General features: G+C 42.1%; 1 protein-coding gene across 1 annotated transcript in view; it reads left to right on the forward strand.

Moving 5' to 3' along the window:
- Positions 1 to 27972, forward strand: part of LRP2 (LDL receptor related protein 2) — a 227247-nt gene that overhangs the window by 73045 nt on the left and 126230 nt on the right. Inside the window, exons 7-17 of the mRNA XM_008258707.5 lie at positions 253 to 369; positions 1483 to 1632; positions 2974 to 3093; positions 10481 to 10609; positions 11649 to 11818; positions 13140 to 13363; positions 14398 to 14604; positions 16735 to 16937; positions 18478 to 18618; positions 19921 to 20124; positions 24405 to 24597. Of these exons, the coding sequence (XP_008256929.3) occupies positions 253 to 369; positions 1483 to 1632; positions 2974 to 3093; positions 10481 to 10609; positions 11649 to 11818; positions 13140 to 13363; positions 14398 to 14604; positions 16735 to 16937; positions 18478 to 18618; positions 19921 to 20124; positions 24405 to 24597 (1858 nt within the window). The remainder of the gene's footprint in view (positions 1 to 252; positions 370 to 1482; positions 1633 to 2973; positions 3094 to 10480; positions 10610 to 11648; positions 11819 to 13139; positions 13364 to 14397; positions 14605 to 16734; positions 16938 to 18477; positions 18619 to 19920; positions 20125 to 24404; positions 24598 to 27972) is intronic.

The raw sequence follows: 27972 nt of genomic DNA on the forward strand, positions 1-27972 counted from the left end.
ACCATTTTGTTTTTTAATCTCGAGAAAGGGAGACTGGCACCTCAGTTCATTTCCTGGACTCAAAGCTGCTGTTATCTCCTCCTTTTCTTCTTTCCCGTCCCATCCCCCTCTTCCCCTCCCCCATTTTTGTCAAGCTACTTAAGGGATTAAGCTGATATAGAAATTTCAGTTTCCGGGAGCTAAGTGTAGGCAGTGAGGTGAGCACTTTGACTTTTTACCAAGTGATTAGTGAAAGATATTGCTTTCTTCCAGCCTACCCGACCTGCAGTGGCAACCAGTTCACTTGCTCTAATGGCCAGTGCATTCATCAAAATTGGGTTTGCGATGGAGAACAAGACTGTGGTGATCATGGAGATGAAAATGGATGTGGTATGGAGAGGAAGGGATTCCTATTTAAGCATTGTCTTAATGTGTTTTCCAGAACCTATTTTTCCTCCTTTCCTATCAAGCCTCAGTGTTGGTTGGGGTTTAAGAACTTGTTTGGGGACTTAAACTTTTTTTTTCTAAAATGATTCTGAACTCAAATGCAGCATAAATTAAAATCCGTATCATAAAGGCAAAAAAGATAGGACAGTGTCTCCCCCTTCTATATCCCACTCTGTCATATTCCATGTCAGGTTGCCTATCACTCCTAGGTCTAAGTAGTAGGCTGGGAAAGTAGGGAAAAGAGGGGTAAATGTGATTTGTCTCAGACCTTACAACTTCTAAACCTGACTTTGAACCAGTTACAATTACAGTTACAGTTACAGTTCTGTTCAAGTTTTTTTTTTTTTTTTTTTTGACCTCCAGTGGTGAAAGAGAGGCCACATAGTGGACAGGTGGGATGGGGCTAGGATCGGTGGGTACAGGAGAGGCTGCTGCCCAGGGAAGATTATTTGAGAAGGAAATTGCCAATGAAGTGCAGCCACACTTTCTGTGGTTCAGGGCTTCCTCACATCTGTACCGTGAGGCAAGTTGTCTTCACTGTCCCAGGCCCAGATATTATAGGGTGATGCTTTTTCTGGGAACATCAATTGCTTTCATGTTTCAATGTTCCAGGAAGTGGTCTTCCTACATTTGAGTAATGGTTTTTCTTATAGTGTCAACATTTCACTAAATAAACAAAGCAAATCAAACTGCCAGCACCAAAACTCAGCAATCTTGGGAGTCACCTTGATGACCCCTGAGTTCTGTTGGTCAAGATTTGAATGTCTGATTCTTCTTCTAGGAAGGTTGACAATTCAGGCCCATATCTGCTTTTCACTCTTACCACCTAGCTGGGTGGGGGCTGCCTTCCCCTGGGAAAGTGAAGCTTAAATAATTCCATCTTGCCACTATTCAGATTGTTAATAAAAGGCTAATGAAACAGAGACTTTGAGTTTGCTGTTGAATACAGGCTGTTTGTGGCTTTCTGTTGTCTATCTTAAACATGGATTTAAAGAGTGCTGGCTCCAGTTCTGTGGTCTGTAACCACCAATGCCTCTCTTTTTTTTTTCCCCACAGATAACAGTCATCGTTATCATAAGTGTTACCCTAGAGAGTGGGCCTGCCCACAGTCTGGACAATGCATCCCGATTAATAAAGTTTGTGATGGGATTTTAGATTGTCCAGGAGGAGAAGATGAAAACAGTACCGCTGACGGAAGATCTTGTAGTGAGTATGGAAATTTATCTAGGCAACTTTCAGGTAAAGATGCTTCCGTTCTAAACCAGATTCTCAAGTGCAAAGTCCATCATTTGGCCTTTGCGTTGCAAAGACTTGGTGCCTACATCAGTGAACATTTACTGTTTCTCACAATTCTGTGGGTTGGCCAGGGAATTTTTCTGGTCTGGACTAGCTCACTCATGTGTCAGGATGTTGCAGGGAAAGCTTGGGCTAGCCCAGGCTTGTTTACATTGTCTTGGAAGGAGCAAACTCCCCGGCTCAAGCACTTGAAGCTCTGCTTTTGGCATGTTTGCTAATGTCTTACTGGCCACATTATGTGACTTGACCAAGCATGGAATATATTAAAGAAATCAGTTACAAAAATGCATGATTTCCCTTCCCCCAGAGGAAGATTGGTTTTAATGTTCACTGTGATGACTCTAAGGGTATACAGGAAATTTCATTTCTTGGATTATGCTCATGGAAAAAGGTTTTGTCTGGCTATAGTAAAAGTAAAAAAAGCACAACAAAACAAACACAAGCTTGTATTTCCTGGGCTATGTACTTTTAGTTCTTTTCTTTTTCTTTTTAAGATTTATTTATTTATTCGAAAGTCAGAGTTACACAGAGAGAGGAGAGGCAGAGAGAGAGAGAGAGGTCTTCCATCTGCTGGTTTACTCCCCAGTTGGCTGCGCTGATCTGAAGCCAGGAGCCAGGAGCTTCTTCCGGGTCTCCCACGCGGGTGCAGGGATCCAAGGACTTGGGCCATCTTCTACTGCTTTCCCAGGCCATAGCAGAGAGCTGGACTGGAAGTGTAGCAGCCAGGTCTTGAACCGGCACCCATATGGGATAAAAACATGCAGAGAATTTTATGGCATTTTTCCCCTTATTTCATTTGAAAGCTTTAAAGTTTAAGGTAATAAGAGATATATTGTCATGGAACAGAAGCTAGAAAATAAAAATTAACAGAAAGAAAAAAACAGAGTCCCCTAAAATCCCACTGTTTGAAGCTAGCCACAGTGCACATTTTTAGGGTACAGTTGCAGCCCAGTCACTTAGAAGTTCTTAGGCTCTTCTACTCTGTAGACACAAAGATAGACTCATGACCAGATTTCTCTGTAAACAGCACTTAACATGGCTTACACTTGTATATACAGTAATGATAGCTTTGAAAAGGAGTTTTAAAAATATGGGTTGAGCTTCTATTGCATAATATTGTGCTACATTTTGAATGCTGGCAGATTTTTCTGTACCTCTACCATGTGCTTACAAAGAAGCTGGTAGGTAAGTCAGTCTTCCTGGAGGTCACCATTCATTTACTTATTTTTTTTTTTTTTTCCTTCTGTTCAGGTATGACTCAGTGTCCTACCTTGAACTGTGAGTACCAGTGCCACCAGACACCATCCGGAGGCAGCTGTTTTTGTCCCCCAGCTTCTATCATCAACCAGAATGACAGCCGTACCTGTATTGGTAGGTGACAGGCGGGAACTCCTGGTCTTTCCCCGCGTGCACTGATGGGCTCCATGATCTTGGACATCAGGGAGTTTGTGCTGTGGATGGGAGTGATGGTCCACTATGGCAAAGAGCAACAGAGCTCTCACAGAAAACCTGGGAAATAGCCACTGCTCAAGGCAAGAGAGCCTGTTTATTTTCTGATGATGGAGGTCGTCCCTCTGTGTTCTCGTTCTAAGCAGTTGAGGCAGGGCTGATAAGGACATGTTGGTGATTAAATCCTGAATTGCTCTCTGGCAGTTGGTAGATGGCTGCTGTGTTGAGCCCATCAGGGACTCCCAATCTGCTCCCCTAGCCTCTTCTCCAAGATGGACAAGTGCCCCCAGGATCCAGCAATTAAAGCGTTGTCACCTGACACAGCACAGGGCCATGTGGTCACTGCTCCTGTGGCTGCACTAGTAGGCCAGTGCCCATGCTGGGCTAGTTGTTCACTGTATTTATTTTCACTTATTTTCACTTCTAATTGGAATAAACTTCCAGGATGAAAAAATTCTTTATCACGACACTTCCAGCTGGTGCTTGACATTGGAACTAGACACCACAGTACCAAGTATTTCCTTACATCTCTCTTATCTGAATTACAACATTTAGATTTCTCCCACTGGAAAACAAATCTTTGATTCTGATGCCAGCCTTATCAGAGTAGGATATACTGTGATTAGGACAGGGCCTTATGAGGGAGAATTAGACATGGCCAAGGATCATCAGTATTCATTTCCTTCAGATTTGAACGAATTTTTAAAGCTGTGACTTCTTTTGCATTCCTTCTTAATTTTGGTACATGAACTACAAATATCTTATTAGAAAGTGGCCATGGATTTTTAAAAAAAAAAAAACCTTTGTTTTTTCCTGTATTGGTAAAAGACATCTGGAAATGGAAACTATGTATTAAGATTAAGTTTGAACATCATTTATGAATCTCTGGAAGACTGATGATTCAGAATTTTTCAAGGGTATTTGTGTTCTTTTGATATCCCTTATTTTTTTTTTTTTTTTTTTGACAGGCAGAGTGGACAGTGAGAGAGAGAGACAGAGAGAAAGGTCTTCCTTTGCCATTGGTTCACCCTCCAATGGCCGCCGTGGCCAGCGCGCTGCGGCCGGCGCACCGCGCTGATCCGATGGCAGGAGCCAGGAGCCAGGTGCTTTTCCTGGTCTCCCATGGGGTGCAGGGCCCAAGCACCTGGGCCATCCTCCACTGCACTCCCTGGCCACAGCAGAGAACTGGCCTGGAAGAGGGGCAACCGGGACAGAATCCGGCGCCCCGACCGGGACTAGAACCCGGTGTGCCGGCGCCGCTAGGCGGAGGATTAGCCTAGTGAGCCGCGGCGCCGGCCCTTGATATCCCTTATGAAGTCGAGATTATTTAAGGCTTTCTGATTAAAAACAAACATGATATAAATAAGGAAAAAAGTTCTAAAAATTAAAAAATGTCTGCTGAAATAGATTTCTGACCGATTGATATAATTTGGTAAAGAAATTGAATTTGGGTAAACCTAATGAAGTTAGTCAATCTTTAGTCTAAGCTCATGGCTTCCAACATAATTATTCTTCATCAAATGTGGTGAATCTCCATAACCACTTCGAGCCAGGAAATCCCTTTGATACCAGAAATAAACTCTGGTTTGCAAATTAAACTTTGAATTGTTTTTTTCTTTCCAGTTATAGTTCCATTTATTTGTGTCTTCCTTATTTTATTTTTTATTAAATTTTAAAATTTATATAAAGGGAACAAATTCTGTGTATTTCATGTATACAGGTTTTTTTTTTTTTTAAATATTTTATTTATTTATTTGAAAATCTGAGTTACACAGAGAGAGAAGGAGAGGCAGAGAGAGAGAAAGAGGTCTTTCATTTGTTGGTTCACTCCCCAATTGGCCACGACAGCTGGAAGGGCACCGATCCAAAGCCAGGAGCTTCTTCCAGGTCTCCCACGTGGGTGCACGGGCCTAAGGACTTGGGCCATCTTCCACTGCTTTCCCAGATTGTGTCATCTTCTACTGCTTTCCCATGCCATAGCAGAGAGCTGGATTGGAAGTGGAGCAGCCGGGACTTGAACCAGTGCCCATATGAGATGCCAGCACTTCAGTCAGCAACTTTACCTGCCATGCTACAGTGCCAGCCCCCATTTATACAGTTTTAAGAGCATAATGATACTTCCCACCCTGTTCACCCTCTCTCCCTCATGCCCACCCTCTTTCCTTCTTTCATTTTTTAAAAAATTTTTAAAATGACATACTTCTTTTTTTTAAAAAAATATTTATTTGAAAGTCAGAATACAGTGAGAGAGAAAGAGAGAGAGAGAGAGAGAGAGAGAGAGAGAGAGAGAGAGAGAGAGAGATCCACTCTCCAGATGATTGCAATGGCCTGGGTTGGGCAGGGCAAAGTCAGGAGCCAGGCACTTCATCCATGTCTCCCATGTGAGTGCAGGGGCCAAGCCCAAGCACTTGCGCCATTCTCTGCTGCTTTCCCAGGCACATTAGCAGGGAGCTGGATTGGAAGTGGATCAGCCAGGACTCAAATCTGTGGCCATATGGGATGCTTGCACTGCAGATAATGGCTTAACTCCCTGTGCCACAAGGCTGGCCCCAAAATGACATGCTTTCAATTTACTTTATAATCACAAGCTTAACCCTCCTGGGATTCTTGAGAATGTATATTCCTCAGAAATACAATAGTGTGGCTCACTTACCCGTCATATGCCAAGAAAGACTGGATTTTTATATATAGTAAAACGATCTGACTGTGGTTGTGTTTCTGATGTTCAAAGTAGGTAATTTTCTGTTTTTAATATCAGGATCATGTCTCAATGTTTGGAGTATCCTTTTCAGTAACTGTATTCCACAGGACACACTAAGATCAAGTGGTTCATGCAAGTCAGCCCAAGAGACCCTGAAGACTCTGAGAGAACTGTGAATCATGTATGAAACCACTCTCCTCCCCCCAGATTTCTAATCATTTCTAAACATTTTAGAAACAAAACGTTATGATCCACAACTGCCCTTAAATGAGACTGCAGGGCACTTTTTGTTTCATTTTCATTGCCATCATCATGACATGGGGGCTGCAATCCAGGTTTTAAAGCCATTCTCACAAGCGTGTGTGCACCTGTTTGGGGGGCCCTCTGACTTTTGAAGCTGGCCCCTGCCTCCTGGCACCTGTGGGCAGGCAGCATCCTTTGTTCTCGGAGTGGTGCTCATCCGTGTGAGGGTGAGGCTGCTCCTTTGTCCTTGGCAAACGTCAGGCTTCCCTACCTTCCTTTCCTGGCACCCAGCTGCCAATCTGGTTCCCAGCCTTCTAGTTCTCTAGGCACTTCTCTTGTCTCTCAGTAGAAAAGGAATTCCAGTAGAAACACCGGAAGCCACATTTCTCAGTCTTACATCAGCTTTAACACCCAAGGAGGAGTAGGGGCCGAGCTGCTTTGCGAATGAAATTAGATAAGCCTTGAAGTCTTTCCAAAGTGATCTGTTTTTCAGTATCCTTGGCTCAGTCTTGTGATGCCCCATAACCCGTCCTCAGTCATTTTTTTCCCACCCTAGGGCCCCAGATAGCGCAGTTTCCACCTTTTCCAATATCTAAGTCTGTGATGAGCCTAGGGTTGTGCTCATCTTTCCATGTGTCTGTAGCTTCTTAAATGTCTGATTACTTCTCTTTTTTTGCAACCCTGTAAGAAATGAAAAGATCATTGTGTTACAAAATTTCACACTTAGCATACCAATGAAGATAATACAGAAAGTGGCAATATTATCTTGTGCATGAGAAAATTTCAGAATTTACAGAACACTGTGCAGTTCACAGCATGTTGGAAGTGGTGTGGTCCGATGCTGGGTGATAGTTTGAAGTTATACAATAGACATCTTCTTGTCAGGCCCCCAGTATCTTTCTGGGACTTTAGGGCAGACGACATCATCTGGAGATAAACTTGAAAGACTACTTCAGAGGACCCTTGTCAATGGGAGGCCCCTGCCACCTGTGAAACCTTTTCTATGACTTTCCTTGTCTTTCAGGAAGGTGTCATTTGCCCCTGAGTTTTGAAACTGACTTACCATTTCTGTCACATTTGTTTCCAAGGGGACTGCATTTTGTACAGAGAACTCTTTAAAGACATGGCATTGTGAAGCCGGTTGCACTTGTTTCAGCTAAGCTGAAATTTTTGCAGAAAACTGTTTTGGTTTGCTCTCTCAAGCATTTCAATGCAACAAACTGGTTGTAACTCTTTGCATGGCTGACTCACTACAGAGGCTTCAGGTGTTGGGAGCCTATGCAACATTCGGCATCTTAGACATGGATCCCCTGTGAATGCCTTGGTGGTAACCGCGAATAAAACTGCGTTACACAAAATCTTGTGTCTTCCTACTATTCATCCGCCCCTGGTAGTCTTGACCTGGCCATGGAAGCTCTGTGGTGTGCCGAAACATTTAACTGGGCTCATTGTTTCTGATTGACAGGACATGCTGTTTGTTGACAGAATGACATTGTGGTGCACCATTAGGGCAGGGAGGTCATTCAGCATGGTGGGGCTTCACACAGCCAAATGGGTCAGAGAGTGTCCAAGGGGGTTTCAGCTAAAAAAGCAAATTTTGGATTATTTTCAAAGTGGTATTTGTTGGTAGAAGGAGAACGAGAATAAAAAGGAAAGAAAAGTGGAGAGAGGTAATGGAGTTTTTGGGGAGCTTTGGAGAATTTCAGTGCTGATCAGGTTGTCGCCATCTGTTTTGCTCTTCTCAAAAATTCTCAATTCTATTTGTCTTCAATTTGGCTGACAATGGATATTCTGTAGCCTTCATTTCTTTCTTTATAGTGTTCTAAGGGATACAGTATTATAAGTCAAGGCACATAGCAGTGAGGTTATTCACTCACTCTAATCTTTAAGCCCTGGGAGTATAGGTGACAGGACGGGCATTTGTGCATAGGAATTTCTGGTCATGACTTCTGCACCTTTGATTTCCTTCTGTTTGAGCTGCTGCTTCCAGAGTGACTGCAGACCCGAATGGTTCATGGGTCTTGCATTTAAAATGAGATCATGACGTTCTCGGGGTTTAAGGGGGGAATGTCCTGTGCTTTCCTTCCCACTGAGGCGAGGCAGCAGGTGCGCCTTTCTCAGGGCTGAGGTGAGGACACAGCGATTCATCAGTGAGAACTTTTTATACCCGTATGGTCTTGTCTGGAGCATACTGGGTTGACTTTAACCCCCTATAGTTAGTCACTGTCCTTGGCAAGAAGGCTGTGCTAGTCCATGGTTGTGTTTGGCCAAGAGGGAAAGATGGAACCATGGACTTGATCCCAGGACCTTCTTAGTCTTTCCTGGTTGGGAAGTCATGGGAGGGTGGGCCCCCCAGCAGGTGTGGTAGCTCCCAGTTCATCATTCTGCCATTGGCTGCAAATGTAATCAGGTCTTAGAAATCTGGAGAATTCTAGACCTGAGGGTGTAGTGGTTTCAGGAATTATAATCCATGTAAGAATTTCTGAAAGCTCAAGGGCACAGGAATCCTGCTGGCGTCCTTCCAGGGTGTGGGATGATGAAGAGGATATAGACTTGCAGAGTCCAATGCAAGATAGTTGGCACCAAATTCTGTCTTAAAATCTTTAGGAAAGTAGGAAAAGATCCTTTGTATATGCTGTTGTGTTACCCCCCACTGCCATGTTACATTGCTTATGTCAGTTATACCAAAACTGTTTGTACACAGTAGAACAGGGGTTTCTGTGGCAATGAACAGAGCTCTATCATGTAAGGCGTTTAATAAATAAAAACTTATTGGGGCCGGCACTGTGGCATAGTGGGTAAAGCTGCCACCTGTGGTACCGGCATCCTATATGGCTGCCAGTTCGAGTCCTGGCTGCTCCACTTCCAATCCAGCTCTCTGCTGTAGCCTGGGAAAGCAGTAGAAGATGGCCCAGTCCTTGGGCCCCTGCACCCATGAAGGAGACCTAGAAGAACCTCCTGGCTCCTGGCTTCAGATCAGTGCCTCTCTGGCCTTTGCGGCCAACTGGGGAGTGAACCAGTGGATGGAAGAACATCTTTCTCTGCCTCTGCATCTCTGTAACTCTGACTTTCAAGTAAAACAAATAGATCTTTAAAATAAATAAATACTTAATAAATGAATAGTAAGTTAATAAATAGAAGACATTTTTCTTTTTTACAAAAGATATTTGTAGGACAATTTTTTTTATATTTATTTATTTATTTGAAAGGCAGAGCTACAGAGAGGCAGAGGCAAAGAGAGAGAGAGAGAGAGAGAGAGAAGCCTTCCATCTACTGGTTCACTCCCCAAATGGCCACATTGGCGAGAGCTGAGCTGATCTGAAGCCAGGAGCCAGGAGCTTCTTCTGAGTTTCCCATTAAGGTTCAGGGGACCAAGCACTTGGGCCATCTTCTACTGCTTGTCCAAGCCATAGTGGGGAGCTGGATCAGAAATAGAGCAGCCTGGTCTTGAACTGGAGCCCATGTGGGATGCTGGCACTGCAAGCAGCAGCGTTATCAGCTATACCATAGTGCCGGCCCCTGTAGGAAAATTTCTTTTAAATTTCTTTTCATTTTAGTTCTACAAGACAGAGACACACAGAAAGGGGCAGAGAGAGAGAGAGAGAGAGAGAGAGCTCTTCTTGCCATTGAATCACTCCCCAAATGCCTACAGCAACTGTGGTTGGGGCAGGCCAAAGCCAGGAGCCCATGTTTTGAAAATAATGCTAATTTAGTTTTGGCTATGATTTTTTGACATCAAAGGAAAAATAACTGGAGAAATAGACCTTTTCAAATGCTTTGTTGCAATTACTTATTTGTATATTTAAGATTTTTTTATTTATTTGAGAAAGAGAGATCTTCCATCTATTGTTCACTCCCCAAATGCCCAAAACTACCCAAACTGGGTTGGGCTGAAGCCAGGAGATAGAAACTCAGTCTGGGTGTCCTACATGAGTGGCAAGATTCCAGCTACTTGAGCTGCCAGCTCCTAGGGTGCACATTAGCAGGAAACGGGAGTCAGGAGCCAGAGCCAGGAATGGAACCTAGGCACTCCAATGTGGGATGTGGGCATCTTAACTACCAGGCTAAATTCCTGCCCCCTTCATGTATATTTTTATAAACTACTTGAATGCTTTTGGGTTTTCTCTGTGACGAAGATGCCTCTCTAAATTCCTACGTTTTATTGTATGCTTGGAACCTGTGCCTCCATTGAGAGGGTACTTGATGAAACAGGGGCCTCACCATGCTTCTGGACATGTTTGCCCAGGATTTTTGTCAGAGTGCTCAAGAAATCAACATTTCTCTCTCTCCGAGAGAGAGAGAGAGAGAGAGAGAGAGAGAAATGCTGGTAAACGTGATTACAAATGTTTGTTTCCCCTGTGACAGATTTTGATGACTGCCAGATATGGGGAATTTGTGACCAGAAGTGTGAATACCAATTTGGACATCACCGTTGCCTCTGTGAAGAAGGCTATATCTTGGAGCGTGAGCAGCACTGCAAAGCTAATGATTCCTGTAAGTGAATCATGGACCCTTGGGTCCCTGAAGGATAAGCTTCTGCTGTCTCCCTTCTGCTGTCAATGATAAAAGAAATTTAGCATTTGTGCTGGTGGTGAGGTTTTTGCACCACACACCAGAGGTGTCCCCTGTTGCTAGGAAGAATGGATCAACATTCCTTTCATACTTTGTTAAGGATCAGTTTCTGGATTAATGATCATTATCAACATCTTTTTTATTAGTTTCTTTATTGGCCCAGGCTATTATGTCAGGTCCAATTGTGGAATAAGTTTTGTGCCTGTATTTAAATGAATCTGACATTTAGATTCTTATTCAATTTAACTACCTCAAATGTGGATAACAGTTATCTAGAAACATTTTTGATGTCATTCATGCAAAATTTAGAAGTGTTCTAGACTAAATTTGGATTAAAACTTGTGCAATGTAAAGAAAAGTCACAGGGAAAAGTGCTAATCCAACGTGCTTTTGTGTGTACATGATTTATTTAACTAGTCCCCTATTGATGGACCTATTATTATCCTTTCCATTGCAAATAAGATTACAAGTAACCTTATTCCTATATTCTCTTGCATCCTTTTGAGTGCACATATGGATGGAACAGATCTAGAGCCACTGTTGACATGTTTTTCATGGAGTAGTTTCCTGGAAATCTTTAAAATGTGCTCCATGTTTAACACAATGTGTTATTGCACGTGGAGGTAAAGTACCCGCATCATAAGGGATTCCTGAAAATACCTGATAAATTCTCCTCAGGGTTGAAAATGCACTGCACTTGCAGTCAGGATACTTGAGTTCTTGCTACACTGTTGCTAATTTACTGACTTGGGGAATTCATTAAGCATCTTTGTGCCTCCATTTGCCCTTCTATACAAGGGGTAGAATGAGAGCTGTCTATGTCTGCCTCAGAGATGTATTGTAAAATCAACTAAGCTACCAGAAGGAAACATTTGAAAAAGCCAAAAGCACACCAGTTGTGTCTACTGCCCTGCCCTTGCTCACATAAAAGAATGGTAATGCCTTCCTTCTCCACGTTTAGTTGATGAGGCCTCCATCATCTTCTCCAATGGTCGGGATGTGCTAATGGGTGACATTCATGGAAGGAGCCTCCAGATCCTAGTACAGTCCCAAAATCGTGGCGTGGCCGTGGGTGTGGATTTTCACTATCGCCTACGCAGAGTCTTTTGGACAGACACCGTGCAAGATAAGGTAAATAGAAATTTCAGAAGCATAGTTTGGGAGTTGAATAGAACTCCAAGCACAAAGTGTTGATAGCTTTTCATTTTTGGGGGGAGTAGAGAGGGAAAGTTGCTTTGTTTTCTAACAAAAAAGGCCCTTGAGATATTTTATGTTAATCAGCACCTTTTCCATGCTATACTATTACATGTGACCTATTAAACAAAGCAGTCTATTATATGGATTAGCCTTGAGCAACTTTTAATTTTATTCGAAAAGGAGTCCAAAAGCCTAATTAAAAGAAATAGTAGACATTCTTTCAAAACTGGATAGATATTTGGTAGTAATTTTTGAAACTTGATCATTTAAAATGTAAAAAATACTCTGCTTTCCTGGATGATAAAAATCAGATTTTTACCTACATCTTCTAAATGGAACTGTAATTGAGGACTGGGTAACAAATATTGACAGTATTTTGTTTCACTATACCGTCTTATTTGGAAAGTATGATGGATTTAATTTCATCTGTAGATATTGCAATGAGGATTTTTAAAACATAAGTTTTAGAGGCTTTTAAAGAGTTATGAGATTTTATTTTTAAAAATTCTCTTTACATTTCCTTCATAAATTTGTAATCATTTAAGTAGGAACTTCTGTAAACTTTCTAAAAATTGAGAATTTGGGTTTTCAGCAATTCTGATGTGATTACACCAAAAACAAAACACAAAAGTCCAATCTTAATTAAATTTTCCATAACTGCTAAAATGGGAAATGCAGCTTTAGAAAGAAAGACCACAAACACAAACACAACACTCAGGTTTTCCTCAGTTATGCCTTACGCTTTTAAAGAAACTAATTTCTTCCCAGTAACTCATGATAAATAGCAAGCTTCTAGTGGATTTTTCTAAAGGCCCAGAGTATTAATTCACATAAAGCATATAAACTAGGGGCCGGTGCTGTGGCTTACTTAGCAAGTAAGGCCTACACCTGCAATGCCAGCATCCCATATGGGTACTGGTTTGAGTCCTGGCTGCTCCACTTCTGATCCAGCTCTCTGCTATGGCCTGGGAAAGTGGTAGAAGATGGCCCAAGTCCTTGGGCCCCTGCGTGGGAGACCAGGAAGAAGCTCCAGGCTCCTGGCTTTGGATTGGCTCAGCTCCAGCCGTTGCTGCCATCTGGGATTAAACCAGCAGATTGAAGATCTCTTTCTGCCTCTGCCTCTCTGTAACTCTGCCTTTCAAATAAATAAATAAATCTTTAAAAAAAAAATAAGAATTAAAAAAGAAAGACAACTGTCTGCAGTTTAGTAATACTTAGGAAGTACACCGATTTTGTGTGTTTTTTTTTCCCCCAGGTTTTTTCAATTGACATTAATGGTTTAAATATCCAAGAAGTTCTCAATGTTTCTGTTGATGCTCCAGAGAATCTGGCTGTGGACTGGGTTAATAATAAACTGTATCTGGTGGAGACCAAGGTCAACCGCATAGATGTGGCAAATTTGGATGGAAGTCAGCGGTTTACCCTCATAACTGAGGACTTGGGGCATCCTAGAGGACTTGCCCTAGACCCAACTGTTGGGTAAGTGATGTGAAAGCTTGCTGATTTCTCTAGTCTTAGAATTTCATTTATCCCCCTAAACATTGACCAGCCATTAGATTAATTGAAAATTGTGATTTCTCCTATGCTCCGCGTTCTAGAATCCATGTTTATTTTGTGTCTCTATTCACCACAGCTCTAAAGGAGTCAACTACATAAAAATTCCATTTGAAGATAAATAATCCAAACACGCCTACTGGTGTACTAAATACGTGATGTTTTTGAAGTATAAGCCTTATTCTTGGTGTTTGCCACATTTGCATGGCTAAGAGACTGAGTTCTACTTTCTGACTTCATCTGATAATATTGTTACAACTAAGGATTACTGTGTTTCATTATTATTAGGATGATCACTCTAAGATGAATTAGCTATAAGTTTTTAAAGAGGAGAAGAGAGGTTCCTTTTAGCACTTTCTTGTTAGAACCCAGGGTTGAGATACTAGTACCCGATTGCAGATTGTTCTGTATGAGTCAGCCCATGATAATGTTTTCATCTCTTCAGGGTTGAGGGCAAATTTTCCTGATTTTCACACTTGAGAAGAGGTATGGGAGACAGACAGCTGTCTTCTAGTTTAGGCTACATTAGTGGTGCTGACTGGTGGCTTTTCATCTCTGTCCCTCCTTGAAAGTGGTGGGAATATTCTCTGGGTTATGGCTCAGAATGGAGAATTGAGGAAGGAGATAGCTTGCCAGCTCATTTAAAAATGTACTTATAAACTTTCTTGACGGTATAAAAGAAATGTGAAAGAGCCAAGGAACAGAGGAGAAACTTACGAGGATGAATGTGATTTTAAGCTGCCCTATTAATTCACTTTAATAGCAACTATCTGGAGTTGTTAACTGTCCTGATTGGCACTTAGTGTCTGTTTTAAAAATATATGGATTTCTGTGTTGCTTTATAACCCCTGGTTTGTTAATCAGCTGGAGGAAATTTCCATCACTTAAAACACACTATTGAAATGCTTTCCAGGTATACTTGTAAAATAGCAGACTCACTTTTTGTTTTCCTTTTGCAGCTACTTATTTTTCTCTGATTGGGCAAGCCTTTCTGGGGAACCTAAGTTGGAAAGGGCTTTCATGGATGGCAGCAACCGTAAAGACTTGGTGAAGACAAAGCTAGGGTGGCCTGCTGGAATCACACTGGATATGATATCAAAGCGCATTTACTGGGTGGATTGCCGGTATGATTACATCGAGACGGTCACTTACGATGGAGTTCAAAGGTAAGCATTATTTTCTATGGTGTCATGAGTTTGGGGGAAAGTACATGCATGATGGAAGAGACACCAAGAGACTAAAATTGAAAGATCACTTGGTTGGTTGAGGTGGTAGCGTTACTGACCTTCATGCTGGCATTTGCATCAAGCTCCCTACTATGAATTGTGCTACTTTTTCTTGTGTTCCATAATAATGCTCAGGGAATATGACCTAAGCATTTGTTTATTGGTGTTTCTTCTACCTTCTCCCCAGTCCAGATAAAAACACATTATTTTCATTCAATCCTGAGTATCTTTCTCTGGGTCCCCTATGCTTTATTGTCCAAGATCCTTCTGCCTTTTAGTTTTTAACTTTCCTTCTTAAACAAATATTTTTATTATTTAACATTATTCAGTGAGAATTAATTGAATTTTACTTTGTTCTTATATACTTCAAATTTCAAGGAGGAGTTGTATTTTTACATGGAATACTTAAATATTTCAATGTTGAATATGACATGCATTTCTCTTCATCTTAGTTTAGATGGAACTAACTATAAATTAATTAAATGTTTAACTACTTTAGATACTTCCTTTTGGTATTTTCAATAACTGGGTAAAACATGTTATTCAAATTTTAGTCCTGGAAAAGTTATTCCTTGTGGGTTCAGCATATAGGCTGACTGATTTAATTTTTCCCAATGACATGTTACCATTTTCTCAATGAAAAGAATATAATAGTCTTATTTTCCCATGCATCTCTATTTTGTAAGAGTGATATATAATTTGCTGCATAGGTTTAGGACATTTTTGCTTAGTTAAATAAAGTGATTGGATATTAATACTATGATTTCCTATCATTGAAGCTAGTTCCTATATTGAAACTATAAATTTTTTTGAAGAAATCAGTCAACCTGATAAGTCATATAAAAACAATTGAGAAATTGCCCGAGTGTATTTCTCTTTCAGTGGGATATTTGAGCATTGCACTATATAATTTCAATAATTTTATGCTAAGGTCAAAGTAAGACATAACAGATTAAAAAATCAGTGGCGTTTCAGGAAGATTTGAGCCATTTGCTGCTCGTGGTGAAGCATCGAAGAACTATTAAAGCTTCTAATACAGCTGTAGTCTTAAAGACATTGCCTCTTGTTTTGCCAGCAGGTGGCATTCTGGGTCCTGGAATTTACCTACTGAAAAGAAAACCGTTCTCTCATTTAGTGTTCCTTGTCCTTCTTGAGTGTTTCAAAGTGTGCACTAACTTGCCGTCATAGATGTCTGCTTTCTTTCCTTTAGTCTATTTCCATCTTTGGTGTCTTCAAATATTTCTTCAAACTTTATTGTGCTTCTAATCTTTTGAGGGATGCTAAAGTTTTTCTTTAAAACGTCATTACCCTAACAGAAAAAAAGTTTTCGCCAATGAACCATCTTGTGCCTCACTTCAGCCAAGTGTCCCGCTGAATGAGGTAATCGCGGCTGCCGGTGCTGTTGGTTTCCTCCCCTGGTGGAGCACCTTTTGCTCTGTTTTCTTTCCTGTGAAGCAGCTCTGGCACCTGCGCCTCCAGGGCAGGAGCCATCAGCTGGCAGCTGCATGAGGGTGGTAGCACTGCTTTTTGTCCTGATGCAGTGACAGCAGGAGCCTTTCTGATGTTTGCTGTGCGTTGAGCTCTGCCGTTCACTGTCCTGCTCCCAGATTGCTGAGAAGTGGTCAATGGTGTCGTGGAAGATAATTGTCGATGGCATCTTCCACCGGATTGCCCTCTCTTTCACCTATGGAATTCAAAGTACTGTTTCACATGTTAGCTTTTCATATGTGGGGAAACTGTAAAGGCATGAAGAGCAAGCCAAAAGCCAAACAAACAAAAGACAAAAACAAAACACAGTAATTTGCCTCCAAAATCTAAAACAAGCTAGAGGACTGACTGGGACTGGAATTTAAATCTCAAGGGTTTTTGTCCAAATACAACATGACAATCCTATCAAGTGTTGACAGAAATCAAAAGGAATCTTAAAAACGTTTCTTTTGTATGCAGTGTACATTTTTAAAAATAAGGTATTCAGCTCTTTAGGCATTTGACTTGAACTAGTGACATCTTTAATCAAAATAAAGCAAAACAAACACAACATTGCATAATGTGCATTATCTCCTGTAACAGGAAGACAGTCATGCGTGGAGGCTCACTAGTTCCTCATCCCTTTGGAATAAGCTTGTTTGAAGGTCATGTGTTCTACACTGATTGGACAAAGATGGCTGTGATGAAAGCAAACAAGTTCACGGAGACCAACCCTCAAGTGTTCCACCAGTCTTCTCTGAGGCCCTATGGAGTGACTGTTTACCATGCACTCAGGCAGCCCAATGGTAAGCCCCAAACAATGGTAACCAAGCCTGGTACTGGGCTTCATAGAAAGGTTTTCTCAAAGCTATTGAATTAACGATTAGGGATCTCATGAGGCTTGAATTGTGTTCTTACATCTATAAAGGGATTCTAGAGAGCCAAGCTCTCTGAAATGGGCTCTACCCATAGTAGGCATTTTGGAGAAACCAGCATTTTACAATTAAAACGCTAAACCTAGAGGGAATTTAAGAAATTCATTTAACTGATTTTTATCGGCACCTGCAATGTACCAGATCCTGTCTACATGCTGGTAGTACAGCAGCAAAGAGACCAAACCTGGAATAGCTCTCCTGGTTCTACTCAGAGAAATCTCTTGTTTCGAACCTTTTCAAACCCATTCCCTTTATGATACAGTTGAGGACTCTGAAAATGGCATGTCTAAATGCCCATTTTAGTGGTGACAGAGCCATTGTTTTCTTTCTGCTCTGTCGTATATGTGGCACCTGTTCTTTGTGTTGCATTAGATCTTTATGGGTCAACTGGATTTGGTGTCTCTCTGAATGGTCACTTATGAAAGAAAAATTTTGATTCTGATCCTGTTGTATTTTACAATAGTTGTGTTTGTGTTTCAAGGTTTTAAATTGAGCTTTGACATGTGTGCAAATAGCTCTTCTGTGTTTGGATGAAAGAAAAGAAATACTATAAAGTAGATTGTGTAGGTAGAAAGCTTAACATTGGTGAACAATAATTTAGAGAAAAGCACGTTTGCTTTATAGCTCTCATGTTAAGAGAGGGTCTGTTTGGGATGCAAACAAGCTATAAATTAATTAGGTTACTTTTTGAAAACCAAAATCAAAAACCCAGCCACCAGAATGGATATATTCGGATGAATAACTTTCACCATCCTGCAAAGATATTGGTGAAATAAACTCAGGAGCAGATGCAGCATTTTTAGCTGTGGCAGCCTTGTGTACAGTGAGTTTTCAGAGGTCACCACCCTGAGGGTGGCTTTTGGAAGTGCCAACTGGTTTGTTGGGGGCAGATGTAGGGTTTGGAGTCAGATCTGGATTTGAATCCTTCTTTAGCCATTTAATCACTAAATAATTTTAGATAAACTGACTAACCTTTTGGAGTCCTGTTTCCTCTTCATAGAGTTACTGGTTGTTAGTTACGTCAAGTGACTAACAGTTAGCAGTATCTTATGGATGGTAGAAGCTGCACTAACTTTTGGTGTTGTTTTTGATTCTTTCCAATCAGCTGAAGGCTCGAGACAGACTTTGACCTAATGGTTGTAAAAACAAAACCCTCTAACCTCACCCATTTGTACAAGTCCTGTTTTTTTGCCACCGCCAGTTTGAGAGTAAATGGGAGGGTAGCAGTGAAGGGAGGAGGCTTCGTGCAAACAGATGTGGATGTGCATGGCGGTAACTGGTAGTACACATGCCCAGCATGTGGCAAACCGTTCCTCTGTTTCACCTGCTGGGCTCAGAGAGGCTTCACACGTGCTGGGTAATGCTACGTCCCTGATTGTGAATTAACCCAGGCATTTCTCCCCCCCTCCAGCTAGCAATCCTTGTGAGAGTAACAACGGGGGCTGCGAGCAGGTCTGTCTCCTGAGCCACAGAACAGACAATGGTGGCTTGGGTTACCGCTGCAAGTGCTTATTTGGCTTCCAGCTGGATCAGGATGAGCGCCACTGTATCGGTAAGAAATCTCTGTCGCACTGTCTTTCTGGCAGGCACATGTGTGCACATCTCTACCCAGACGCCTACTGTTCTTGGACTGGGGCAGCTTTCTGTCTGGTTTTTATCACTGTGAATAAGCTTTCTGAAGACCATAGAGTGCCTTCCTTGGAAAGCACTTCTTTCTTTATACACAGGACTGGGCTTGAAGTTGTAAATTTCTGTTCTTTGGGACTTTTTCTAATCCCTCGTGTTGGATTTTCTTGGACTTTCTTTATCCTTTGTTTCCTCAATCATTCGTCTCCTTTTATTAACCATGGTCTTCAAATTCCACGACGTAATTTTGAGTTCTATGCTGTACTGCATGTATCTTTTCCACGTTAGAGTGTTAGCTTCAACTTTGATTGGAAATGTTTCTCTCACGTTCCTTGACTTTTCAGCTGCACTAAGCTCCACGGAGCCCGGTGGCCACATCTTCATTTCCGCTGGCTTCAGCGCTCTGCTCCAAGGCACACTCCTAGGCTATGGTGTGGGTCAGTTCCTCCTCTAGTTTTTCACCTTTCCATTCAAACCTTCATTTTCTCTCAGCCTCAATGCCGCTGCTTTCATTCACACGCTGAAGGCTGCCTTTCTTCCTCCATGCCTCCTTCCTCCATCTACTCGTAATTGGGCCCTTGCCTGGACCTCAGCTGGCGATGAAAGATTCTCCTACATGACTTGTTTCTTTCTTTCACTCTTGCAACTCTTTGTATGCCTTTGACAAGTTTTTGCTCCTCAGATGGTGCTGCTTTTGGCTTAGTTTGTAATTTCTCTTTGTCTCACCCAAATTTGTTAATTTTGTAAGTGATCCTAGACTCAGATGAAAAATAACCTTCATTTAAAAAATCCTGTGTGTTTATAGATAGTATATCAGTAGTGTATGAAAGACATCAAAACGTTTGTGGAAAATGGAATTAAAATATTATTTTGGTGCAAAAACATGTAGAATTCATTAATAGATTTTTCAGTAGCATGAAATTTCCATGAGCATTTGGAAGACCCCTTGTATTAGCTAATAATTTTACTTTGCAATTCCTTTCTGCAACGTTTATGTCTGTCTTAGGTATATGACCTTCATGTCTTTTTGATGTCTTGATTTCTCATCTCACTTTCTTTGATTTTAAACATTGCTCCCTCCTACCTATGACCAATTCTCCTCTCTTGTTTCCCACAATTTTTTATATTAATTTAAGAATTCATTTATGGTGGAGAGGTAATTTCTCTGGAATCTGTGGGGGGCAAGGACCATGCATTGACTCACTGTGCCCTGTCCCTCTTCCCACAGCTGTGAAGAATTTCCTGATCTTTTCATCGGAATCGGCTATTCGTGGAATTCCATTCAGCATCTCTACCCAGGAAGACGTCATGGTTCCCCTAACAGGGAGTCCCTCTTTTTTTCTTGGGATTGATTTTGATGCCCAGGAGAGCACTATCTTTTATTCAGATACATCAAGAGACATGATTTATAAACAAAAGATTGATGGCACAGGTGAGAAAGTGCATTTTGTGTGTGTGTATGCACATGTATTACTTGTTTCCAAAAATATGACTAATAGTCTCAGTAACACTTTGTAGTCACCTTTTAGCAGCCTAAAACAAACTATAAATGAGAGTGTATTTTTTTTTTTTTTTTTTTTTTTTTTGACAGGCAGAGTGGACAGTGAGAGAGAGACAGAGAGAAAGGTCTTCCTTTGCCGTTGGTTCACCCTCCAATGGCCGCCGCTGCAGCCGGCGCACCGCGCTGATCCTGGCAGGAGCCAGGAGCCAGGTGCTTTTCCTGGTCTCCCATGGGGTGCAGGGCCCAAGCACCTGGGCCATCCTCCACTGCACTCCCTGGCCATAGCAGAGAGCTGGCCTGGAAGAGGGGCAACCGGGACAGAATCCGGCGCCCCAACCGGGACTAGAACCCGGTGTGCCGGCGCCGCAAGGTGGAGGATTAGCCTATTGAGCCACGGCGCCGGCTCTGAGAGTGTATTTTAACAAGAGAATTGTTAACATAAAAGCAATGTCAAGTATATGAACACTATTAAGAGATTGATTGACTAGAAGTTGTTCTGCATAGCCAAGCAGCCAAATGAAGCCTGTGGGATGACCTTCCTTTACTGGATTTGGATAATAATTTTTTTTAAAAAAGAGATTAATTATATGTCAGTTTGGATATGCTGTAAGTTTTTATTGACTGAAATTCTGTTAAAATAATCATCAAAGAAAGAGCAAAATGCAATCAGTCACAAGTTACTGTGGGTGCTTCATTGGATAATGACATGACCCAGTAAACTGAGCTATACTCCTATAATGGGTTGATACCTGTAACTGATAAAAATTCGTACCCAATATAATATAGCAACTAAGAAAGCTAGCTTAGGAGCTGAAGTGCTGGTTTTGAATCCTGGCTTCCCACATTTTCTAGCTGTGTGATCTTAGGCAAGTTACTCAACTTCATTACGCATCAATTTTCTAATTTGTAAAATAGGAATAATAATACAGGCATTACATGGCTCTAGGGTTGTTCAGGGAGGATTTTAGGTCAAGACATGCATCATATCCAGAATGATGCCTGGAAAATGATAATTTGTTAAATGTTAGCTTTCATTTTCATTTTTCAATGAACAACCTGTTCTACCCTGCTGCAACCCAGACATGCTCTCCAGAGGTAATTCTTACCCTTCTACAGCTATTTCTCCTGTTACTTCTTTCCATGTTTTTTTTTTTAAGATTTATTTATTTATTTGAAAGAGTTACACACAGAGAGAAGGAGAAGCAGGCAGAGAGAGAGAGAGAGAGAGAGAGAGAGAGGTCTTCCATCCAATGGTTCACTCCCCAGTTGGCCACAACAGCTGGAGCTGTGTTGATCTGAAGCCAGGAGCCAGGAGCTTCTTCCAGGTCTCCCATGCAGGTGCAGGGGCCCAAGCACTTGGACAATCTTCTACTGCTTTCCTAGGCCATACCAGAGAGCTGGATCAAAAGTGGAGCAGCCAGGATTCAAACTGGCATCCATATAGGATGCCGGCACTGCAAGTGGTGGCTTTACCCACTATGCCATAGTGCCGGCCCCTCCATATTTTTAATTGCTTCATTTTGCTTATCTGAGAACAACTGTTTCTTTTTTATTGTTAGACATTTGATTCCTTATTGTAAATGAGGATTTGGTTCTCTTATATCCTTCTCCCCCAAATTGTCTCCTCCTTGAAATGATAGATTCTAATTTTTGTTTAAATTAATACTAGATGTTTGTATTATTAATATAATCATGAGTTCATCACTATTAAGCCAAGTAGCAGTTTGGGATGGTATTTCTTGAATAATTTTTGAAAAAAAGTTTTTATTTGTTTTCATTTGTTACTTGAAAGGTGGAGAGACAGAGAGACTGAAAGACAGAGAGAGTTCATCCATCTGCTGGTTCACTCACAAGAGCCAGAGGGTGGGCCAGGCCTATCCAGGAGCCTGGAATTCCATCCAGGTTTCCCACATGGATGACAGGGCCTTAAATACTTGAGCCATTATCTGCTGCCTCCTAGGATGCACATTAGCATCTTAGCTGCTGCCCAAAACACCTGGCCCTCTTGAACCATTTTTGATTTTTTTTCTAAAGTTAAAAAATATTTTGCATTTTTGGGATATTATCACATATTTTCTCCAGATGCCCTAAGAGATCTATGAAGTGCCTGTCCAAAACAGCAAATCATCTATAACTGTCTTCCTGTCTGGAGACCTCTGTCCCCTGTTTCAGATGGGACCCAAATCTGTGGGCCTGGTACACAGTTCTTATCTTCTGACTTCCTTTTGCCGTTGTTCTGTGCTGGGTGTCCTATTGTGGCAGGCCCCTTATTTCTCTTTTTTAAACTTCTTCATTTTGCTGGTCCTTTCTAGTTACTGATCTCTCTCTCTCTCTCTCTCTCTCTTGTTTGCTTCATGGACAAGCTTTTGAAAGCTTGGTCTGCCCATTCCTGTCCAGTCTTCGTACTTCACTGATTCCGCACTGCTACCGCATCTGCCCACCAGGTCTCTGGAAACCCTCTCAGCCCCAGTCTCTTTGTTGCTAAACTGAATCATGCTTCTTAGTCCTTCTCTTTGGCACCTTGGCCATCATCTCGTAAACACACTACTGGGTGTCCTGGACATGACAACACACTACTGGGTTTCCTTCTATTTTGTAACAGTTCTTCTTTCTAGAGTTCCTTGGAGGTCTTTTCTCCTTTGCCTTATCAATAACTATGTTCTCTGCAGATCCACAGCGGTCCTTCTCTCTTCTTTTTCTGCATCATTTCATCTTGATTATCATCTGTAGCAACTATGGGTCGGTGTGTGGAGACTTGTGACAGGGCTTTCATGGAGTGTTTTCTCTCCTACCCGGCAAAGCCTTCCCATAGGAGAGGACAAGGTCTCTCCCTTGTCATGGTTTCTCTATCCAAGGTTTCTCCCTGAGCCTCAGACACATACTACCAAATGCCTTTTGGAGACCTCACGTGGATATCCCATAACCACCTCACAACCTGAATGTCCAAGTGGACACCTTCACCCCGTCTCACAGCCTTCCTTGCCTTAGAGGAAGGGCATGGCTGCTTCCCCCTGGGGTCCCTCCCCACAAGCTTGTGATCATGGAGAACTTCTCCCTCTCTTTCAGCCTCTGCTGCTGACTCATGAATCTACAGCCATGCCCCAGATCACGTGGCATTCTCACTGGCAAGTCTCGGCTCTCCTGCAGCCCTCAGTTTCCTGCTTCCTTTGAGAAACCTCTCCACACATCCGCCTTGCCGGATGCTCCGATAGGAGGCGGCTGGGCTCTCCTTCCACCCTGTGCACCTCTGCCTCACAGCATCCATGACTCCTTCCTTTATTTTTACCTCTTCGCCCAATTGCCTACTCCTCTTTCACCGCCTCATTATAAATTTCCTTCAGGGAGATGCACATCTTTCTTTCCAGTTGCTTTACTTCTCTAGGGACGATAATGACACCTGTGTAACTGAGTGGCTGGGAAGATGCATGAATCCATGTCAAGTTCATGGTCGGGTTCCTGACTCACAGGAAGTGCTCCGTTGCTATAACCCGTTATTATTAAAGCCATTAGCAGTATCAGGTTTCCTAAATATCTTATACCTTATCTTGCACACAGAGCACTTCTTTTTACAGTTTGATGAATAAGTGCATGGATGAAGAATGGGAAAAAACAGGATTTTTTTTTTTCCTGTCACTAAAGGAAGAAGTATGATGGTTTATTCTGCTTCATATTTTCTTTAATGGAAAAAAAGAAGGGAAAAGGCATAAAAATTCTCAAAGAGGAAAGTGGTCTTCTTTCTCCTGTATCCAGTTCTGATTTCCTTTCTGGTCTTTTCTGAACTTGGCAACTTTGTGGCTGAGAAAGAGTTGGGCGGTAATACCTCAGGGCTACCCCCTGGCAGTACCTGGCAGTGTCAGCTTATCAGAGCTGCCTGGGGGTGGTAGTAGGTGAACTCAGGTATCTCTTCTTCAGATGTTCTGAAATGAGAAATTTTTTTTTTCTGGAAGGTTAAACAAGGGAGTAAATCCAGCCCATACCACTCCTGGTTCTATTTATCAGTATCATATCTGTTCTTTGAGACCCAGAGTTTGGGGAATGGATAGATTCTAGGTTTATCTCATGTTGTTGCTCAACGATTTATAGTTTTTTTTCCCCAAGAATTCCACATTACTGAAATATGCTCTAACTCTGACACAAAATATACAGTAGTAGCAAAATGTATGCCTTATGTAATATGTTTAGTTTAACCATATCTGTATTTCAATTTACAGGAAGAGAAATCCTTACAGCTAATAGGGTGGAAAATGTTGAAAGTCTGGCTTTTGACTGGATTTCAAGGAATCTCTATTGGATAGATACTTCTTACAAGAGTGTCAGTGTCATGAGGCTAGCTGATAAATCGAGACGCACAATAGTTGAGCATTTAAATAACCCACGAGCAATCGTAGTCCATCCTATTTCTGGGTGAGTGTATTCATGTTTTTCTAAGAGCTTAAAGCTGTGGTTCTTTTACAGTCATTGAAAAGTGATGCCATCAGTGGAGGATGGCCCAAGTGCTTGGGCCCTGCACCCACATGGGAGACCAGGAGGAAGCACCTGGCTCCTGGCTTCGCGCCAGCCGTAGCAGCCATTTGGGGTGCAAACCAATGGAAGGAAGACCTTTCTCTCTGTCTCTCTCTCTCTCACTGTCTAACTCTGCCTGTCCAAAAAAAAAAAAAAAAAGTGATGCCATCGAGGTTTGGCAAGTTCAGCAATCTTGAGATTGAACTGTGTAATTTGAAATCACCTTAAATTTTATCCCTTTTCCGTGTTTAAGTAATCACTTTATCTCCCTCCAAAAACTTGCTTCTAAGTTTCAGCTTTCCCGGTCTTCACAGAATTGTGTGTGTGTGTGTGTGTGTGTGTGTGTGTTTCACAGTAAGAGGCAGAGTCATTAGGGCAGGAATGGATACACAGCAGGATTATCAGAAAAGGCTCACATTCTTGCCCTGCCCTTTTTTTTTTTTTCTTTTGACAGGCAGAGTGGACAGCGAGAGAGAGAGACAGAGAGAAAGGTCTTCCTTTGCCGTTGGTTCACCCTCCAATGGACGCCGCGTCTGGTGCACCGTGCTGATCCGATGGCAGGAGCCAGGTGCTTCTCCTGGTCTCCCATGGGGTGCAGGGCCCAAGGACTTGGGCCATCCTCCACTGCACTCCCAGGCCACAGCAGAGAGCTGGCCTGGAAGAGGGGCAACCGGGAAAGAATCCGGCGCCCCCACTGGGACTAGAACCTGGTGTGCTGGTGCCGCTAGGCGGAGGATTAGCCTAGTGAGCCGCGGCGCCGGCCGCCCTGCTTCAATGTATTGATAGGAAGCTTAGCAAGACTTGCTTCATTGTTCAGTAGTTTTCAGAGTACAGAGCTCTTCAGATCGCAGTTTCAGGTTTTGCCATTTTGTGATTAGCAGTGTCAAGACAAGAAAAGACAGACCAGATAACAATATTCCTTCTTGGCCCCTAACTTTCTAATTTGAAAATGTTTAATAGCTGATATGTTTGTTTAAAACAAGTCTGAGCTATGCCATTGTATTTAAGTGGAATAACAAAAAAGATGCCTTGCAAAGCCTGGAAGCTTGACTCACTCCCGTAGTGAGCGTTCTCCAAATCTCAGCTCATCCGAAAGTTTGTGAAGGAGCTGCGTACAAGTGCAATACCCACGGTAGAGACAGTGAGTCTGAGGCTTGGTGAGATGAAGTGACTGGTGTAGGACCCACAGCTATCAGGCTGCAGTCAGGATTCGAACTCCAGGCTTCTCCGAATGCAAAGCTTGCGTGCCTCACAAAGTGTTCACTGACTGCCTCTAGAGTGTTTTTACTTTATGCTTTTTTGTTGTTGTTGTTAAATAATATAGGAAGCATTTTTTGAAACTAATGGCATTATTGATATGAAATTCTATCTCTGCGTAGAGTGAAGAGATTGATTTTCAATAATCAAATCTCAAAATGTGATAAATGTTACACTTTTTTTGGTACTCTGCTCATAGCCCTGTTGATACTCTAGAGGAACAGTGGTTTTTCTATTTACTACTTGTTGAATTCCTTATTTAGTGGAGGCTTAAGCTTGTGATTATAAAGTAAATTGAAAGTATGTCATTTTAAAAATTTGAAGAAAAAAAGGAAGGAGGAGAGAGAGTGGGAGTAAGGGTATGGTGGGAAGTATCATTATATTCTTAACTATATGAAGCCGGCGCTGCGGCTCAATAGGCTAATCCTCCGCCTTGTGGCGCCGGCACACCGGGTTCTAGTCCCGGTCGGGGTGCCGGATTCTGTTCTGGTTGCCCCTCTTCCAGACCAGCTCTTTGCTGTGGCCCAGGAGTGCAGTGGAGGATGGCCCAAGTCCTTGGGCCCTGCACCCCATGGGAGACCAGGAGAAGCACCTGGCTCCTGCCTTTGGATCAGCGCGGTGTGCCGGCGGCAGTGGCCATTGGAGGGTGAACCAACGGCAAAAGGAAGACCTTTCTCTCTGTCTCTCTTTCTCACTGTCCACTCTGCCTGCCAAAAACAAACAAACAAAAACACAACTATATATATGAAATATATGCAATTTTTCCCCTTCATATGAATAAAAATAATTCATTCCCAATTAAAAAATAGAGTTGATTTTCCAATGAATTTATCTTCACCTAAGTCTTTGGCACTTGGTTTTGAAAGATAGTTGATTTCCTAATGAATGTTTCATTTAAAATTATGTGAAGTAATCACATTTCAGAAAGTTGCCTTTTAGAAATATCTGTTTTGATTCATAAGGAGCATATGAAAGAGGAAAGTCTTTTCCCCCCAGACTTATACATTTTCTCAAATAAAAAAATATGCCTTGGGTTTAATAGTTATATTGGTTTGGATGTTTTCTTCATCCAAGGTGAAATGGTTCCCTATAAAGTTGTCAATACCTTATGGGAGTCATCTAGGGGAGCCTATATGTTTAATCCAGATGGGTAGAGAGATTACAATCTGTTTTCTTGTCTATGGCTTATTATTATTATTTAAGATTTATTTATTTATTAGAAATTAAGAGTTGCAAAGAGGGGCTGGCGCTGTGGCGCGGTGAGTTAACACTCTGGCCTGAAGCGTCGGCATCCCATATGGGCACCGATTTGAGCCCTGGCTGTCCACTTCTGATCCAGGTCTCTGCTATGGCCGGGGAAAGCAGTAAAAGATGGACCAAGTCCTTGGGCCCCTACACCCACATGGGAAACCCAGAAGAAGCTGCTGGCTCCTGGCTTCAGATTGGTGCAGCTCCGGCCATTGTGGCCAATTGGGAAGTGAACCATCGGATGGAAGACCTCTCTCTCTCTCTCTGTGCCTCTCCTCTCTGTGTAACTCTTTTAAATATAATATAATATAATATAATATAATATAATATAATATAATATAATATATCTTAAAAAAAGAGTTACAAAGAGGTAGAGGCAGGGAGAAAGAGAGAGATCTTCCATCTGCTTGTTCACTTCCCAGATGGCCACACTGGTCAGGGCTGAGTCAGGCCAAAACCAGGAGCCAACTTCAACTGGGTCTCTCATGTGGGTGCGGGGGCCCAAACAGTCAGACTTTCTTCCTCTGCTTTCCCAGGCCATTAGCTGGAATGGAAGTGGACCAGCTGGGACATGAACTGGTGCCCATATGGGATGCCAACATCGCAGGTGGCAGCTTTACCCACTATGCCACAATAATGGCCCTGTGGTTTGTTTTTTTATTTCAATACCATTGAGTTTTTATACTAACCTGAATTATGTCTTCCTAGAGAATCTGTTGGGTGACAATAGTTTTAGGTCCTAAAGTCTAGGGAAGTAGTTATCTATTCTAA

This window comes from Oryctolagus cuniculus, chromosome 3 (assembly GCF_051225735.1).
Source record: "Oryctolagus cuniculus isolate XC-2025 breed Fujian yellow rabbit chromosome 3, ASM5122573v1, whole genome shotgun sequence".
In the NCBI taxonomy this organism is placed as follows: Eukaryota; Metazoa; Chordata; class Mammalia; order Lagomorpha; family Leporidae; genus Oryctolagus; species Oryctolagus cuniculus.